This window comes from Tympanuchus pallidicinctus, unplaced genomic scaffold (assembly GCF_026119805.1).
Source record: "Tympanuchus pallidicinctus isolate F22 unplaced genomic scaffold, pur_lepc_1.0 scaffold7, whole genome shotgun sequence".
Lineage (NCBI taxonomy): Eukaryota > Metazoa > Chordata > Aves > Galliformes > Phasianidae > Tympanuchus > Tympanuchus pallidicinctus.
In genome coordinates, this window is record NW_026294791.1 from 25,291,520 (window position 1) to 25,310,726 (window position 19,207).

Sequence of the window (19,207 nt, forward strand, 5' to 3'; positions counted from 1 at the left end):
CCAGTTTGAAACATCATAATCAGGCATGGGGAGATCAGGAAGCAACGTGACATGATTTATTAATCAAAGCTTTAACCTACTGCACCGAATGGAAAAGAGCACAGCAGCTTTTGATACACTTCTGAGTGGACTTTTCCCCGGACTAAATTAATTGAGCAGGTGTCTGTGGAAAGCCCTGTTACACCAGACTAAAACCCAATCAAATCACCTGTGTTGCCCCAGTAATCTCACTTCTGTAGTTTCTATCACCTTATTTGGCTGCACGGTTCTGCGTAGGTTTTCCATCCACTTATCCCTCTCTGCAGCAGAGGAACAGCTGAAGCATTTACTGCCGCTGGAGTAGGTTACCTGGAACATGGAAATGACAGGCTGAGTTCAGGCAAGCCTAGGAGACGTGTAAGGGGCTGCAAGAAGCAATGCTTGAGCAACTAAGTAAACATGAAAAAGGCAGGAAAACAACAGAGGAGCCTGCAAGGCAGAGAAGTTAAAAGGCCCCCAAAAAAATGCAGAGAGAAAAAAAAAATGTCAGTTCAAATTAAAGTTACATATGAGGAGCACCAAAGGCTCCTCTTAAAGGCTTTTAAACGAGGCTTTAATCAAGCAGTTAATTTTTTTTTTAACGCTTCTTAATTGATCCATAGCTCTTAAACTCTTGTAGTTTCCCCTGCTAGCTCTCAGACAGATGATTTGGTTACTAACAGGCTGAAGGCACACAGAACATTGTATTAATACAAGTTAGAACACAGCGCAAATGGTGTCTTCAGGAAACACAAAATGTTTCTGACAATGAAACACAAACCAAAGGAGCTGTGCTCTGAACCAGCCCCTGCACCCAATGCCATCCACAATCCTGCTTCATGCAGGCGTGAGCCACCTTGGCTCTTTCACATGTACCTGGCCTGAAAAGCCTAATTTACCCTTCCCATTCATCTGTACACACAATTAGAAAGCAGTTTGAGGCAACAGCCCCAGAGCTCTGATGCTGCCAGTATTTTCACAGCACACCTCAAACCTAAGCAAGCTGGAAAATGCTTCCAACCGAAGGAATACGAGGCTGAAGCAAACAGGAGCAGCTCCTGGATCCACCCCGAGGGAGAAGAGCCTGATATGCTGGTTTTCTGCAGCGCAGTTTCCCAGGTTGCAGATAGATCTCTGCCCCAGAAGGTACACATCTGAGCAACCCCGCAGCAGACAGACAGGACCAGCTGCCTATCACCCCTGCTGCCAGATTACGGCGGGTTTAGATACAGCCAAACAGCACACATGGATATGCTGTAAGGTAAGCACTGTGCTCACACCAACAGCAAGAGGCTCCCGCTGCACGGTGCAGCAACATGCCCACCGTCACCAGAACCCCTCCTGCAGCAGCCAGGGAACAGGCTGGGCTGACAGAAGCAGGTTCAGACTGGAAATCACATATCTCAGTTATAGCATAATTTGTACATTTAATTCTAAGTAAATCTGGGGAGAACGAACGCGCAACTTCGGAGCAATAGTATCTTTCAACCATGCATTCGCATCCAAACTACAGATGCTTGGATACTTTCTAAGATAACGAGCGTTTTCCACTTTGAAGACGCAGCAGCTGTAGATTTCCCTGCACTGATGGCTCGGCCCCAAGGACTCCGCCAGCCCCCACCCAAACCCCCAGGAAGGTTTGGCTGCAGACCCCTTCTCCTATTACAAAGAGAACAGTGCCCTGCCAGGCTTCAGACCGACTGCGCCGCTTCTATTCGGAGAGCGATCTTTACCTCAAAGCAGAAGTCCTGTCCAAGGATACTGCTGTGCAGGGGCTTTACAAAGACCTTTTCTTCTGCCCCAAGGTCCAGGGCCTCCACTGCGCTGCCGGGGCTCAGCAGGGACTCATGGGAGCGGGACTCCTTCAGCTTCGGCAGCCCACGTGATCTGCAGAGCAAGGGGAGAGGAAACAGCCGTTTTCTCACAATTACCAGCAGACTTGGCAAGATCTCAGAGAAAGCTGCCAGTTGTTTATTCACAGCAACTACCACAGTTAGCCTGTAAGCCTGGCGACAAGTAACGTCAGTCCAGTAAGCCCTGACTCCTAAGGAAGCATCCTGGGCACAACTCTGTTCCCACCCACCCGACCATTGCTCCCGCTGCCCAGCAGTGGCAAGCCCCTCTAGAAGATGCTGATTTTAGAGGTGACAGTAGTGTCACAACCTTCTGCAGTAAAGTCACAGCACGCTTCAGGCACAACCAGCATTTCTACTTTTAAACATGATGCGCATACACGTTTTTCCTCCAGCTGAAACTCAGTCAAAGCAATGAGGGAGAGCACCTGTCCCAGCTTAGCAGAAGAGGAGCTGTTTACCTGGCAGGTCTGATTTGTAAGATGCTCAAGCTCACATTGGTACCTACATCTGTTCATCTCTGAAGGTGCAGAATCACAGAATCATTAAGGCTGGAGAAAACCTCTCAGATCCCCATGTCCAACCCCAACCCATCCCCACTACGCGCACCTCCTTCAGTGCCACGTCCCCACGGTTCTGTAACATTCTGTAACACCTCCATGGATGCTGACCCCACCACTCTCTGGGCAGCCTGTGGCAGTTTAACAAGAACATGAGTATCATGAAGGAGTCACAAAAAGCAACAAGCAGAGTTCAGCTGAATGCTCTTTTGTGCAAAATGAAGTGCTGAAGGTATTCCAGCAGATTCACGTACAAGAAGATGTATTGAACACGGAAGGAGAACTTTGTTCCCATTTAATATATTAAATGACCTAAACGCAGGCAGCAAAAAGCTTTCACCAGTGGGACATTACAAAGACACTGATTTCAAATGCAAAACAGCAGCACTGGTACAAATGCTTTGGCTGCACTGTGCATGCTTTGTTACAACAGGTTCCAGCAGCAGCTGTACCAACGCAAACCCAAAACCTCAGCCATGTATAATTGAACATTTGCTGCAGTTAAGGTAGGGCAAGTCTAAAATAAACACACCACAATACACCACTTTAATACCATCACTGCAAAATTCTCTCTAATTTCTCCTCTCAAGAAAGCACTGCTGAGGTCACTTGGCTTCTATCCCTGCCCCAAACTCTCAGCAATTCCAGCCCTAGTCGAGTACTTTGGTGCATGATGGAGGGGAGCTGGCTGAGAGCCTGCAGCTACCAATAGCCTCAGCTCCTTGGACAGAAGGAAAGTATGCAGTGGTCACAAAGAGGAGGGGAGAGGGAAAAGAAGACAACAAGAGCACCAAATAAAGGACAAATTTTGCAAATCCCTACTCAGCAGAGGCTGCATTTGGAGGAAGACAAATCAAGCCCACCTACATGAAACAACTGTACAGCCACTTAGCAGTACATCCCCAAAGCATAGCGGTGCCACATGTCAGAGTCCTCCGTTTCGAGCCCAGTTCTGTGGGCTACATCTCACACAACGAATCCTGCTGGTAGAGGAAGGGAGGCCCAAAATCCAGGAGGAGCTGTTCCTCAAGCCTCAGGTCCCGGATTTCTGAGGAGCACTGTGCCAGGAGGACGTGCTGGGGTATGGAGAGCTGCCTTGGCACTGTAAGCACTGCCCTCACTGCGCACTGTCCCAGGGGTGCCACGAAGAGGCTCCTCGCACGTGTTGCCATGGCACAGCTCTGTAAGGAGATTAGGGGAGGCTCGGGGAGCCTGCTCTGCTGATGTGGTGAAGGTGACTTTTCCAGAAAGGACAAAGTCTGTCCTCTTCCTTTCCTACAATGAGTTTAAAGAGACCCAGACAATGAAGGACAGCAGAAAGAGTGAGGCATCTTCCAAAAACACCTCCACGCAGCCTCTGGGGCCGGGGTGGTGGCTGAGGGGGTTACATGACAAGCTGTACAAAGTGCCTGCACATCTCATCTTGAGAGTTACACCTTCCAGGAGCATCCATTCTGCTCAACTTGTTAGCTTTGAACATGCGCTTTGGTGCAGACCAGCTGCAGAAGGTTGGTTGTGTTGGCTCAGGAGGCAGCGGTGGAGGAATGCTGATCTGTTCGAGCAGCTCCTTGAAGCTACCGTACTTAAATAGCTCATTAAACTGATTAAGTGGCTTAAAATTGGCACTTTGTCTTCCATAAACACCGCAGCAGTGCTGGAAAGCTGTTGGTTAGAGGCAACCACACGCATTTAGGAACACAAATATACACACTTGTAATCCCCACAATGTATATTTCACCTATTGATAGATCTGCAATGCAAATCATTTATATGTGCCTAAATCAGAAGCGTCCCAATCAATAAAGGCAATAATTACAGGGAAATAATAGTTCTCTGCTTCTTAAAAGCCACATCTGATGTTCTGAAGCCATCAGTAAGAGTGAAGGAGAATTGCTTGCAGGCTTCCCTTTTGCTCAGGGGCAGAGTTAATAAGTCAAAGTCATCGACTTGTTTCCCAGTGCCCAGCAAAGGGGCAGGATTAACAGGGTCTTTTCCCATATTAGTTAGGGAGCTGCTGGTAACAGGAGTGCTGCTCGGAGTCTCTGCTAAGAGAGGTAATCCCAGGGAAGCAGATTACTGTAAACAGGAAGATCACGCATGCACGAGGTGGGGGAAGGGTTGTTTGTCCAAATCTGTTTCTGCTAAACAGCTCCATTAACAACCCAAATCCTGATTTACAGTACAATTAACCTCAGGTGACAAATTTCCTGCACTGCTTTTTCTGTTCACTGTTGCACACAGCAAAGGATCACCAAAGATGATGCATGAGTTCAAAAGCAAAGAGTTACTGACAGCACTGACACTTCTCACATAGCTGCTTTCCACAACTCCTTTCCAATGGGAAAAGCAGGTGGAAGAGATGATTTTCAAGGACTGCTCTGAGCTCCTCGCTTCATATTTTGAAGCAGCAATCGTAAGAGCTGAGCAAATTCCTCCTAAGTCAGAGCCCATGTTGCCCTGAAGCGCTGACCGAGCAGCAGCAAAAGGTCCCTCCAATGGCAGCACCACACAGCCCTGGCTGACACTCTCTCCTTGCACACAAATTCACTTTTGCTGCTGCAGGAAGCTTGTAAGCAGGGAGCTCAGCTCCTCCAGGTTTTGGTGTCAGCCTTTTAACAGACTGCATTCTACTGTCTATAAGACACGCAGGATAAAGGGTTAAACCCTAATTGCTCTCTGGTTATGAAGCTCTCCTGCTGATTCTGACCTATTTAAAAAGCCAAACAAAAAAGCACAAAAGACTTCCAATTACCGAGCTTTCCAGGGAGAGCACTGTATTGCCTGGAAAACAAACGCGTGGTCATCAATAATCCAGAAGATAGAAATTAAAAAACAGAAGAACGCATAGAGATAGAGAAAGGAGCTCCCAAGGAATAGAGTCCCACAGTCTATGTTTCCTTTACCAACACAAACTGGCGTGAAGGCAAAGAATTCTAAAGCGAGTTTTTTGCTCAGCCCAAAGACCCACACCTGAATTCAGTACTTAACCACTCGCAAAGCCACAGCAGCAGCTCTCTGCTCTGCTCAGCACTGCTCTTGGGATCCCAGCTCTGCTGCACCGCACCCCGATGTCGGCAGCATGGTCTGCAACAGGACGGCAGGGCAGCAGCAGTGGGCTCCCCGTGCAGGCATTCATTCTGCTAGCACACCACACCCTGCTTCATTATCCAGCTGCCTATTAGCAAAACACCCTACGACTTGGTCAACAATTCTACAAGTCCAACCAGTTTCATCATTATCGTTGTTTTTTAAGCCAGACGCCAGCAATTTATATTGGAGGAGCCTGGGGTGTGCTTGTACCGAGGGGCTGGTGGAGCCTGCAGCAGGACAGGGCGATGGCTTCCAACAGACGAGCTGCCCTTGGGATGTTGCTCAGTTTTCACTTGGAAGCTGCACGAGGAACCAAAAAAACCGGCTGAAAGAAACACGTCTCACTCCAAACAGGAGATGTCTCTCTTGAAACAAGCCACTCCTCCCTTTTCCCCGAGCAGACAGAAAAAGATATGCTGAATGAATACAAGCTCTGACTGAGTCGAGCCTTAATAATGCATTGCATAATACAGATTTTATCCTCGAGTCTCAAGCGGAACAGAAATCACCCACCTTTTTTTCTTTTTGAAAAGGAGGATTAAATTACAACAACCAAATATGAGAACGCAGGAATAGGAGGCGAAGAAGCGAGGAGGGAGGAGCACAACTCACCGAAAGTAGAAGAAGCCGTCGTTGGAGCAGCGGTGCCGCTTCACCATGAAGCCCAGAGCCATGGCTACCCGCTGCCCTGCTGCCCACCACAGCCCATCCTGAGGGAGCACGGAGCTGGACCTGCGCTCGGCCACCACCATCGGATAATGCCATAAAATGACTTTTAGTGCATCAGGAGGGTTCCCACGTGGCACTAAATCCCAACAGGGCAAAACCCTCCCAGCTGTCTGCACAGCTTTGCCGCAGTCGCTGAGACCACATGCAGCCGGTCTCAGCAATCTCGGCTTCCTCTCCAGGCATCAGATGGAGGTGAGAGCTGGGGGTCCTCCTGCACACATTCTCCAGTTGCCCCAGCTGAAGACATTCGTGGTCCTTCCTCACAATTTTACTTCTCCTCATGCTTTTCTATGTATTACTGACAGAAATAACCTATGAGAGAAATGCCTGGGTTGGAGAGCCCAAAGAACGTGGTGGGAGCCAGGCTAGAAAGGCAGTGAAGGGTGATTTGTGGTGCCAGAGAGACTTGTGGCAACAGCTGCTGATAGCCCACTGAGATGCTGTGCCACCACATGCCTGAGAGCTTCGTGCCAATCTGGCAATGCCACAACCAAGCAGAGTCCTTATGCTAGTGGCCTGTGAAGGCTAAACACGAGTTTTCACCAGGCAGACCCAGACTGTGGAGTAATAGAAGTGGTGTTACAGAGGCTGTGGATTCATGCACAACACTCAGCTACCGGCCACAGTGGGCTCAATTCTGCAGGGACACCAGTTTTTTCTTCCCCCCTCTCCCCCCCCCACTAAGCCAGTTGAAGTTTAAAACCCAGAAAAACAAAGTAGCTTGGCCAACTGCTTTCTGCTGGAACGCCAAATCTGATTATGAAAATATCTGCAAGTTATCTCCAGCACTCCCTTACAGCATTCCTGAATCCTATCTATTTTAAATTGACTCTGAACAGACAGCGTCCATCCTCTGTCACCATCTGGAGTGGCGTGCACTGTTACACTATCCCAAGCCTTAATGTGCACCACAATCTTCCTTATTTCAGCTTTCTGCAGGTACTCATCTCTAAGCATCTCCTGCTTCTTAGCAGGACTCAAACACCTCAAAAGAATGAGAAAAACAACGTGCCAGCAGCCTCTACTCCCTTCCAACCTTTCAGCGTTTTAATTTATAAAGCTACATAATAATTTCTTTGAAGCCTGTATTTGTCACAGCAAGAAAAGGTAGATGCTATCAGTCCATCTGGCCCTGAAAGCCAGCATGGCACCATGACATCACCCAGCACTGCCGGCTCCAGGTGGGAAAGGGCTGACTCACTGGGGCAGCTATGGGACATTTGCAGAGCAACAGATCAAGCCTCATACAGAAAGCAAGCAGAGCAGGAGGTGGGAAAACGGCAATTCCCTCTTGTGAGTTCAGAGCCAGCTGCTGTGTGCTACCTTCTTTCATGGGCACACAGGTGTAGCTGACTTGTTCCTTTGAAAAGATCCCAAATAAGAGCATAATTCTAAAGGTTAATCAATCTTTTTTAGCTTCCTTCTTCCCTCCAGCTCATCTCTTCCCAGTATACTAATCTGTTCCTCATCTTAGGGGGTTTTTGAATCGTTTTTCCTGCTGGTCTGTTCACCAATTGCATTTTTCAGGCACCTGTAGCTAACACAGTGAAAGGTATATGAGGGAATGGAGAAACCATTGCCAAGTTTCACTTGGAAACGATTTTCCTTTATTTGTGAAGATTTGATTTGCAAAATTAGAAATAACATTAGAAAAGCTCCAGCCACGTTCTTCCAAAGTTGCTATGTTCCATTTGTGCACTGATTAGACCACAAATGCAAAGAGAACTCCATAAGGCTCTCAATCTTTTCAACCACAGGAAGCCACAAGACTGATTGGTGCTGTGGCATTTTCCAAGAACAACTTATCAGCAGTTCATGAACCTCACCTGCATCACAAATACAAACATGCTGTGGAACAGCCACCATCATTTGTGCAAAGCTCATCTCCAAATAAACTTCATCTCAGCTTGCTTTCTACATAGCTTGGCAATTCTCTGATGACCCCCTTTGCCTCCAAGCTCTGCACTCCCTTCACTTCAGCCCATGTACTTCTGAAAGGAGGAGGACTGTGTGGACTCATTATCAAAAATGCTTACTTCCATTAGTAGCAAGTAATGGTATCAAGGCACTGAATATCCAGAACACAGATGGACTTCCATCTCCAGCACTGGGATGCTGCTCAATGTAAGAGGTCAGACAGAACCATGGCAGGATGGAAAATGCAACCCCTAGCTTGTCCCTCTCCTACATCCTGAGGTTTTCCAATTCCAATTTTCTGTCACCCAAAATTGTGCATGGACTCTGCCACTTGAACTCAGTTCTCTTGGCTCCTCCTTGTTAAATCCATACCTAGAGACTTGAGAGGACTGACTATGCCTAACGCCATCACCATGCAGGGCATGACCTCCAGAGGTCCCTTCCAACCTGTGATTCTGTGATGTTATTCTATTGAAACAGCCAGAGAAAAATCCACGTGTTGTTGGGGTCCAGGTGACACAACTCATGTCCACAACAGCAAGGAGGAATGAGTGAACTGGTTTGAAAGAGAAGGTTTGTTGTGTTTATTTCTTAAAGTCGTAGGTATTAATTATAGCTAAATTTATTGGCTTACCCAAAGTGATAGCATTTCCCTTACAGTACAACAGAAAGCATCATCAGTCCATGTTTAGTGTGAGAACCAAGCGAGGGAAAGATAAATGCGTCATTTATGGCAAAAACATTTCTGCATTACAAAACATCAAGCCAACAACAGTAAAAATAACAGGTACTTTATCACTGGGTGGCATTATTTCATGTGCTTTTGTTCACTAAGTTGCTTTTTATAGCAAAGTTGCAACTCCCTGAAAATAGGCAGTTATACAACAAACCAAAAAACCACCCACCACAAACCAGACTTCAAACACAAGAGGTGGACGTCGCCATGACGGAGAAGCAACAACAGCCTGTTCTGTAACTCACGGAATTAACAAGACCCTTAACACTCTCCATGATTTTATGGTGCTGCCTTTCAGCTGGGGAAGATAGGGCCATTGATTGAAGCAGCACAGCATGACAGATGCAACTAATGAATTCAGCTCAGCTACAGAAGAAGGGAAAATGCACTAAACGGTGTAAAATCGGAGAAGCCTGTCACAGCCCTAAGTGCAGGGCAACTTATTTTGCACTCATTCTAGTTCTCCTGCTGGGTTGCTGTGGAATATTACACACAGCAGCGTTTAATGAAGACAATCAGGACACTTTATAAGTAGTTAGGAAAAAAACGTGTAAGATGAGCATTTGCTTGCCTCACATACAATTCACTCAAGCCTGAACCAGCAGAAAGAAGCAAAACAAGCAGAATGTACCAAGATGGACAGGAGTTACCGAGTTTTCCAGTTTTCTGCATAACAGACCATCTGTTCCTTGCAGGACTCCGCACTGCAGCAGCTATAGCATCTCCTGACATTAGCAAGGACTTTTAATGTACCTGAACTGCACTGCACATCCCTGGGCTCTGCCTGTGCTAGCTGAACTGATCTGCTTGCACCAGCACAATCCTCACGTTGGCCACTGCACTGATCTGCAGATCAGCTGCATGCACTGAGGCAAGGTTCTGTAAGAGCCAATCAATCCGATGGTACTGTATCATGAAATTTCAAGTCTGCACTTTATTTGGGACAGATGCAGGTGAAGTATTTGAGTCTAGATGCTTAAACTGAACTTTGTTTTTTGTCAGCTGTTAACTGCAGTAAAAGTTTTCAGTCCTACATCAATGATGCATCATAGGACCATAGATACAATGTATAGTAAATCAGAAAAACAACCTCTAACATACCATTCAGCTCCAAAACCATCCATCTGCCAGCTTAACGAAAAAACCACAACCCTTCCTTTCTCTCCCTTTACAAGTTGAAATGCACGCTGCACGTAGATTTCACAAAGTGCCTCTGGATAAGGCAGGGTTGCTTTGGGAGATGCACTGACCCTTACCTGTCATCAGCATTGCGGAGTGATGGGAGGCGGAAACTTGTGTTCCTGTCCAGCTTTGACTGACTCTTTGTCCTCTTGATGGACCCTTTCAGACGTTTACTGAAGAAGCCCTGAAATGAGAAGTCATACAAGTGAGATGCCAGTCATAAATCAATCAGCCCACGTCACCAAGTCCGAACTCGGCAGTGACTCCTGCTGATTGTGGGGAATGTGCTGTATTGGGATTCCTCTGGACAGGAAGAAAGGCAGGACTACGTTGTTAATGACAGTTCCAGTATGTGACAGCTTCAAATTGCAATAACTAGCACTTCTCATGCTGCAGGTGTGTTTCAGTGAATTACAACTACTATACAAAAGATCAAAAGGCTGCTGTATCTCCCTGAATTACTTTATGCAACGTGCAAAGACATATCCTATCAAAATATTTCCAGGGGCTGCAAGCATGCATGCATATACATTCTTTGGCACGATCAAAGCAAATATTAAAGTCCATAGGATTAAGCAGCATTTTTCTGGCTGAATCCATCCTGCTCCTTCACAGAGTGCTGCTGTCAGGAGATACATGCAAGTGAAACCATGTTTGTTAAGAACCTTATAAGGCCAGTTGACAGAATTTGCTCAAAATGAGTTTTCTTTGGGTGGATTGACCTAGCAGATCTCCAGCCTTATAAAGGTCTAGTGACAGCAACAGCCAGCTGGGGCTAGCCCTTCATCCCATCCTCGATGTTTCTCTGAGCTAGAAATCGAGTACAGCCACTTTTGAACACAATTTGTAAGGCAAACCCTTCAGCTGCATTTGGGGCGGGTGACAGATGTTGCCCACAGCTGCCTGCTGTAATACAGAGCTCAGCAAACTGGAGACAGACAAGGTCTTCTGTTCCTCCCTACTCAGAAAACACCGACAAAGCAAGAGTGTTTTATTGGCTGCAGGTGACTCGACCAGATGGAAGCATCCAACTTGTTCATTTTACAGACTAGTACAAATTAGGCCAACACAACACAAGAAAACATTATCTGCAATCTTTTAGTCTGAAAAATCTTGTATCACTTTCACCTCTTCAGGAAGAAAATGAGGTTTATTGATGGTATACAAAGGAGAGGGCTAACACTCTGTTCTCATCAGACCTGCTGGAGGATGAAGTTGTTCCAAATGGCAAAGCCAGCATTTGTCCAGGTTCATCTACAAGCAGCTCCAAATCGATTTCCCAGTTGTTTTTGCCATGATCTCCCCAAGCTTTCAGTACTTCTTTCAGTAAATAAATAAATAAATACATACATACATAAATCCTTTTTGTTTTAAACACGCGCATCCTTCCTCAACCCCCACCGCCTTTCCTCATTCTGTTACACGTGGTCCTTTTACAGTTTTCCCTTCTTCCACACCTATAACCAAATCCTTCCCCAAACCATACAGCTGTGCCCTCCATAGAGGCTGATGCACAAGTTGCACGAGTTCTCCATCTCCTTGCACTCCTTAACTGCTTCACTGGATTTGGAGGGCGATATATTACTAAAATCTTATCCATACCTAAAGCTGGCTGGATACCAAGCACACACAGATCATCCTCTCCTAAATATTGTGTAGGCAACAACCTGCTCCCTCACACCACAGCCCAGGGGCAGCTCAGAGGAATATGGATGCCATGTGGCCTATGGGATGATGCCACATGGGACAAGGGAAGAAGGAATGTGTTTTCTGCATCTAGACATACTGCTACATCTAAGGCTGCCCTTCAGTTGCTGAGGCTTGCCAGCCAGCAGGCTCCTGAGGGATGAAAGCTGCTATTTCTACTGAAACAGAAAATAAAGTGTAAAAGAAAAGATACCAAGATACCCCTACAGGAAAAAAAACAAGACCAAGCCACTCAAAAAAAACCCTAAAATAAAAATTCCCACAACAAAAACCAACCCAGCCTGCTGGGAGAGAAGGCACTGTCAGAAAAGTGTTATTGGCTAAGTATGCTACTCAAACCGTACCCATGTTCCTGCACTTTTCTTGGTCCTGGAATTGAAAAGTGCCTTTGAAAAAACCCTGTAATCAATAGATGCTCTTGTGCTTCTCTTGGGGCCATTGCTGGAATTCAAGTAGAAGATGTAAAGCACTTTCAAAGGCACTTTCATATATTCTGACCTCTCAGCACAAAAGGTAACAAATCCAGCTACAGGGATTCAGATCTGGTGGACTCTGGCTTCATTCCAGTACCTCTTATGCTACTCGGATTGCAAACACGAAATAAAATGGTTTTCTCCCCTTAAGGACAAATAAGACAAAGCTGACCCCATTCAGCGGGGGTGAAAAAGTATTGGTATTGAATCACTCCAAATCCCGCCCAGAGAGGGACTGTGAAGAATCATTTCTGTGTGCACGCACAACTTTAAATTGGCATTGCTTTTACATTAGTGAAACATGTTCTGGGCTTAATTGAACATCATCTATTCCTTAGGAGATTACTCCTTATCTCTGGTTGAATAAGGCTATCCAGAGCACTGGAAAAAAAAAAAAAAAAAAAAAAAAAGGGTAAGAACATACTTAATAATAAGAACTCATCAAACAAAGAGTGGACTCTCCTAGTGGAGAGCCTCATCACTTGGAATACCTGTTCTCTGCACCTTGCTGGCAGTGCTTACATATGGTCAACCTGGGAGCAGCAAGAGTAATTCACATGCCAGATCTGAGCAGAGCTTTTCGGCTTCCATTTGCCAAAGGAAATCCTTTTAAATGCTGACTACAGCTATGAAAGGTATGCAGAGATGAAAAACAAATCCGTAACAAGCACAGTCTAACTTAAGTTTATTTTTCTTTTCTTTCTGCCAACATTCATACAGCTCATACTGTTAAAACACAATGCAGTAACAACACCTTACTTCCTATCCTACTGACTAGATATGTCTTAAATGCTTATTTCAACACCAAATAGTGCTGCTTGGTTCTTATACCTCAATGCAAAGATGCCCGAAGAAAGAGATGTGATGGTTGTCATCTAACAGGACAAAGCTCAGAACAAATCCCTCCCAGAGCTGTGGGTTTGGGGGAAGAGGGATGGAAAAGGGACACCGAAGAAAAGCACTGGTTCTCCAATTCAGAGAGAGCAGACCATGCATAATAAATAATGGATCTCTTCATCGTTACAGAAGTCAAAGGTTAATTCACCCAGGAACCAACAGAAAATAAAGATAACTATAATAGGAATTATCAATCGATAAAATGCAACGTTATATTAGCAGAACTTTCAAAAGCACGGGAGCCAGAGTGAAATGGGTGATGCTAAGGAACGCCCTACACCCCGTGCTGCGAGCACCGCTACCTACGCTGTGCAGTTCTGGAGGCAAACACATTGTCTTTTGGAAGCTTGCGATGTGTCTTGAACATTTATGATTCCCGATGAGGAGCACTAATGCATTATTAATAACAGCAGGTGGGCAACTTCATTTCCAGAGCAGCAAGACTTGTCCTCTCAGAGGGGAAGGTTTGGATGAGTTACAAAGATAACACTCTGATGGCTCCGGACGGCAGCAGAACTGCCTCCCAACTGCTGCTTGTTATGAAGCATCTCATTTCTTAAAGTTGCTCACAAGCAGCAAGCAAGAAAAAAAAAATAGAGCCAAATGAAAATTCTCTCAGGTGCCAGGGATGCTGCAAGGCTCTGACAGGTGGGGGAAGAGTGCCAGATCATAAAATGGGCACACACAGCTAGCAGGGTGCTCCAAGGATTAGGAGCAAATGTGATGCTGATGAAGCTTACTTCCTACCTCCTGCAGAACAAAGAAACGTGTAACAAAGAGGTACATGCTTGCTTATGAACCCGTTTATCAGCACCTCTGAAAAAGCTCTGGGCTACTCCTGAGGTAGGAAAGCAGATGGAACCCACTGCATGTCCACCTGTGTGGTAATATAAAGGGCAAGGTGGTGGCTTGGGACACTCCAAAATCCATCCACCAGCTGAAAGCACACTCTGAAGAGGTCCTTCCTGCAGAGGACGATGAAAATTGTGCGGGGATGTATGAAGGATAAACAAAGCACAATAAGAATGAAGTGGTATTACGTAAATCTGCCACTGCTTTCACACTAATGCATCGTTCTTCTCTGATCTTCTCATCTCCGCAGCAAAACCGGAACAAAACTGAACTCCAGAAGTGAAAACTGATTGCAGGCAGACAAGAGGAGGATTTACCAAAGATATATTTTAAAGACCGATTATTCATTTTCGAAATAAAAGCAAGAAGGGATTAGAGATGTATAAAACAAATAGAATGGAAATTAAGTAAGTCCCTTGTGCAGTCCGTTACATAACAAAACCGAGGGGCATCTCCATACGAGAGGCAGCAAATGTTGGTGTCTGTCAGGAGACCTTTCCTAATGCTATCCATAAATCAGCTGGCAGAATTCTCTTCCACAAGATATTATAGAGACAAATTTTTGAGCAAGATTAAAAAAGGATTACGTGTTTATATAAGGAAGAACAACATATGTAGCTGCATTAGTCAGGTTTAAAAATAACAGGAGTGAGCAATTATCATGCTCCAGGACACAAGCTGATCAACAGCAAGGATCAGGAAGATATTTTTCCCCTGATGGGACAGCACTGCAGATTTGGCCAGATAACACTTCCAGCTCTCCAATGAAAAACTGCCTCCTGCCACAGGAGGGATGCAGAACAGGATGAGACAGTCGAGAGAAAAGCAAAGAAATGGAAACAGCACATCAACAGGGATACCTCGATAACGTATCTTTTAATGATGTGCATCAGGAGATTCCATGTGGTCTGCATGATATGCAGTCAAAAGTACTGAAGGAATCACATTTCCAAGCGCTGGGGATCACGCTGAAAAATTCATGAAGAAACAAGAGCTGCCACATAGTTGGGCAGAGCTGCAGCAGCCTGCAATCCAGGCAGGCATCCCACATGGCGCAGCCTTCAGACACACAACACCAGCATGGGAGAAGATCACCCCTAGAAACCAATATCCAGTGAAGGAAGGAATACCCCAGCCTGCCCCAGCAGGAAGCAAGGGGCTGCAGCATTTTGTAGTCCTTATGCAGGAAGGAGGCAATAATTCCTGTGAGCTGGGCTCTTCTCGCTTGGCATCCTGTCTGTGAGCAGCCAGAAAACCTTTAGATAACACAGCAGCCGTAGCAATTAGGAAAATTAATGGAAGTGAGCTTGGTCAAAGCTAGTAACACAAACCTGAGAGCTGGCTGCAGGAATATCTACAAAGAGTAATTATGACAAGCGATAAGGTATCAAGGTGGAAGGAACACTCCGATGGGATGTGGTGGGGATAGCAGCACATTGCTTCTGTTTAACATCTTTGTTAATGATCTGGAAGAAAAGTTAAACAGCACATTAATTATGCTGAGTTGTATTAAATTAGGAGGTGAAGCAAGGGCCAGCAAGGACACAGAAATAACACAAAGGGTTGTGAGCAATTAGAAGCTGATAACGCACATCCCTGTGAACTTCAGCTGAAGAACTACGTGAGTCAACTGGAGGGAATTTAAAATGGAAAAACAGCAAGAAAAGCGATAAAAGGGCCAGAAAGACTGATTTGTAGAGAATGCGTTCGTTAAAATGTGTGTAACTTGGCTAAGCCACGATTTAGAGGTAAAGAATAGAATGAATGAGCTGGTACACATTCAAGCAGAGTTAAACCAAGGACAGACTGGGATGTTAGCAGGTGTGAAAGGTACCACTTTCATAGGGCCCCTGCACTAATTGCAGGGAAATTGGATGAAGTTCAGTTTACAGCCAATGATCCTGCGCTGAGGTCCACCAGACAGTGCCCCAGACTGGATCTGCCACTGTTAAGAGTCAGCCCTGAACAGTCTGATGATACGAACAAATCCACTCGGGCAGAAACCTGTTGTGAAGGCTGCAGAGCCTCTGAAAGGCCTTTATCCCAGAATAAAGGCACAGATGAGAACCAGGCAAGAAAGCCAAACTTCCATTTTTTCCCCTGAAGACACAGACCTGTGGAATAACGGCCAACAAACCTGAAGCATCATATCAGGCAGAAGATTAAAGCAGCTTTAAACAAACGTGTTATTGTGAGGAAAGACAGAGCGAGCGGAGGAAGGAGAAATGTTAATCTTACAACAGGGAGGACAGCTCTGAGCGGCTTTTTCATGAAGGATGCGGCGATGCCTCACATTAATGTAAATCAACAGCCCCATCTCTGCATTGGAGCTGTCGCAGAATTAAAAATATGCACTTGTAGGCCATCAAGTCACATGGCCGGGGAAGATCGCTCGTCTTAACCTGGCAGCATGACGGCAGCGGAGCAGCGCTTGGGAGAAGCAACAATCTTGCTGACTGCATAAAAGATGAGGCTGGGCAGCCGCGAGATCTCATCAGGCTTTGACCTTCACTTAGGCTGGCTGCATTGTCTTCTGTTCCATTTAGCAGTACTCTTAAAGAGCAAAGAGGCTGTATTCCTATAGATCCGATTATATTCTCGACCGAAAGCAAACCAAGGAAGGCAAGCAGTAAGGATCAGTCTTCCCATCATACTGACGTAGGATTCCTATAAAAATCATTTTATTTACTTCAAAGATGGCGATTTTTTGTCTCTTTCTTTTTTTTTTTTTTTTACTAATAACCATAAATATCGTTTGCAGTAACAATTCACTAACAACTCTATCCAAAACTGGAGAGTGTGCCAAGAGCCTGAAGAGTGGTTCACTGACAGCCCTCCACCCTGCCATGCCAGGAGGTCTGAAACCATCCCTAGCTCCAGCACAGTGGCAGAGCAATGTGAGAACACAGCCCGGCAGCGCAGCAGTAGGGAACGGGATGCTCTGAGACTGAGACACTGCCAGGACATAGCGTGCGTGGGAAGGGAAAAGCTGGTTTCTCGCCCACCTATGCGTCACAGCGCCTACTTTGAGCCAGATCCGTCTGTCTTCCTATTTGCTCAATCTAGTAATATCCATTATTAAAAATATGAGTTTTCCTATATATGAAACTCTATAAACAGCACACAGCTGTCTGAACGTGAGAGAGCACGTGTACACACTTCCCCTCTCCATTTTCCTGCCTTTCATGGCATTCCCTCCTCTACCAGTACACCGCACAGACACAGTAGAAACTGTCATGTGGCACTTAGCACAAGTGAACCCAGATAGAGACTGATGTCACTGCAGGGGATGATGTTTGGGGAAGTAGGGAAGAAAGAAAAAGGACAAGCAATGGGAGCTCCCATCTCTGCATGTCTTGCATACTGTCAGCAGGGCCCACCGTGCATCCCTAAGTGGAACGGAACCAGAAGAAGCCCATTCTTATGTTGATCCACGAGTGGTTGGTCCTGAAGTGAGGATACCAAGTGTAAATATATCTCTTTTCCTCCAGTGCATGAGGTTGGAAGGCAAATTTCCTGAGCTTCACACGTCAGCTCCTTGAAATAAATCCTTCATTGACCACTGCCACTGAAGACATTACAAAAAATGTCTCGTCAAGGAAACGTTCGCTTAAAGGCCATTATGCTGTTATGAATCCAAATTCCAGATGCCAAACAAATGCCAATTAGCAGTATTAAAAAAACAGATGCCTCGTTCTGAGGGAGTATCACAGCCTGATGTTTGAAGGGAAAAAATGGCACAGAGCATGCTGGAAGCCACTGCCCGACTGAGAAGACAGTTTTTAAATAGCTTTACTGATATGCAAACTTAAAAAGCTGTAAAAGCAACTTATTATGGAAGTCTCAGCATAATTCTTCATCAGTATGGATGAAGGTTAAGCTGTCCCCTGCCTTAAGCTACTTTCCATGAGGAAGTGGAAGCAGGGAGAAGAAGAGGTATGGCACAGAGTCAGGTCCACAGACAGAATCGAAAAGCACTTCCCTGCAGCTGCTTGCAGCCCTCCAACCCATGGACCAGGTGTCAGCAATTGGACAAACAAAACCGCAGCTTCTGGTGTTATTCATTTCCTTTCCGCACATGACAAACCCCTGCCAAACACAGATGACACCTTGCACAAACCCCTTTAAAGCCATTACAGGTCCCACTTCCATCCTTCACTCGAAGCTCTTCCCAGACCACTGATCTGAGACTTCCACAAGGCGTTCAAATGCCCTCCCTGCTTCTGAGAGCTGGGGAGTTCGGAAGGCAGCAACCCAAGAAACACGAGTCCTCCTCCCCTGTCCTGTCATCCACTCAACAGATAGGCACCACTCCACAGGGTTAATGGGTATATTATGTCTGTAGTTCTGATTTGAGCTCATCTGTATTCTTAAGCAACCTGACTGCTAATTGCAGCTTGCTCTTTTAAGCAGATCCGGAGTTGGCGTGTTTTAAAAGTGGGTGATCTCAGCCCCCACCTGCACCACAACCTGCCAAGGAGTAACAACACGTAAATGGACTATTCAGAACAAAACCTACAAAGTCAGAAGCTCTGTCCCTGTGAGAAAGACAGGAGGGTGCATTATGCTTCTGGGTATACAGGTGGCCAGACAGACACAGCAGCTACACGTGGCACAAATAGCTTCTAGATGTCTCCTGGTTCGTGCCCAAGAAATGCAGCCATGTGCCACTACCTCACCCCTTTGCCAGAGTCCTAGATTGCACAATCAACTGATGGGGAAATGAGCAACATTCCACAAAGTTCTTATTTTGACAGGAAGTGGGAACTAAAAAACATTACTTAAATATAGGATTAATATTAAAAAAAATAAGCAAAAAATGAGAACAAAGAAAAAAAGTGAGAGAGCAACAACATAGATAGCAACCAAACACTCCTGTAACACAGCTTGCAGTCAGGTGAAGAGTCCAACCAATAGCACGTGGGTACACCTACAGGCCAAGGCAATGACTTATACAGGAAGACAAAGAGGACAGAATTTCTTATAAACAAGGAAGGGAACAGCCAAGTTCAGAAGTCCTCCTGGGCTGTATGGACCATGGGTTCAGAATAAATTTCTCAGAACCTGACATAACAGACTGTTCTTGTGATAGCTTCACATGTAACTACACCAAGGCCCTTTCTGCCTCGAGAAGCACTACCCAGAGAACAGATCACTGAAGAGATGGATAGTTTTTAGCATCTCAGAACAGCT

At 45.7% G+C, this 19,207-nt stretch overlaps 1 protein-coding gene across 11 annotated transcripts in view; it reads right to left on the reverse strand.

The window, feature by feature from the left end:
* RASAL2 (RAS protein activator like 2) overlaps nucleotides 1-19,207 on the reverse strand; it is a 153,822-nt gene that overhangs the window by 25,230 nt on the left and 109,385 nt on the right. For all 11 annotated transcript variants that reach the window (XM_052665759.1, XM_052665758.1, XM_052665756.1 and 8 more), the window contains 3 exons: nucleotides 10,160-10,269; nucleotides 1,752-1,905; nucleotides 250-348 (listed from right to left, as the gene is read on the reverse strand). In XM_052665759.1, coding sequence (XP_052521719.1) covers nucleotides 250-348; nucleotides 1,752-1,905; nucleotides 10,160-10,269 — 363 coding nt within the window. The remainder of the gene's footprint in view (nucleotides 1-249; nucleotides 349-1,751; nucleotides 1,906-10,159; nucleotides 10,270-19,207) is intronic.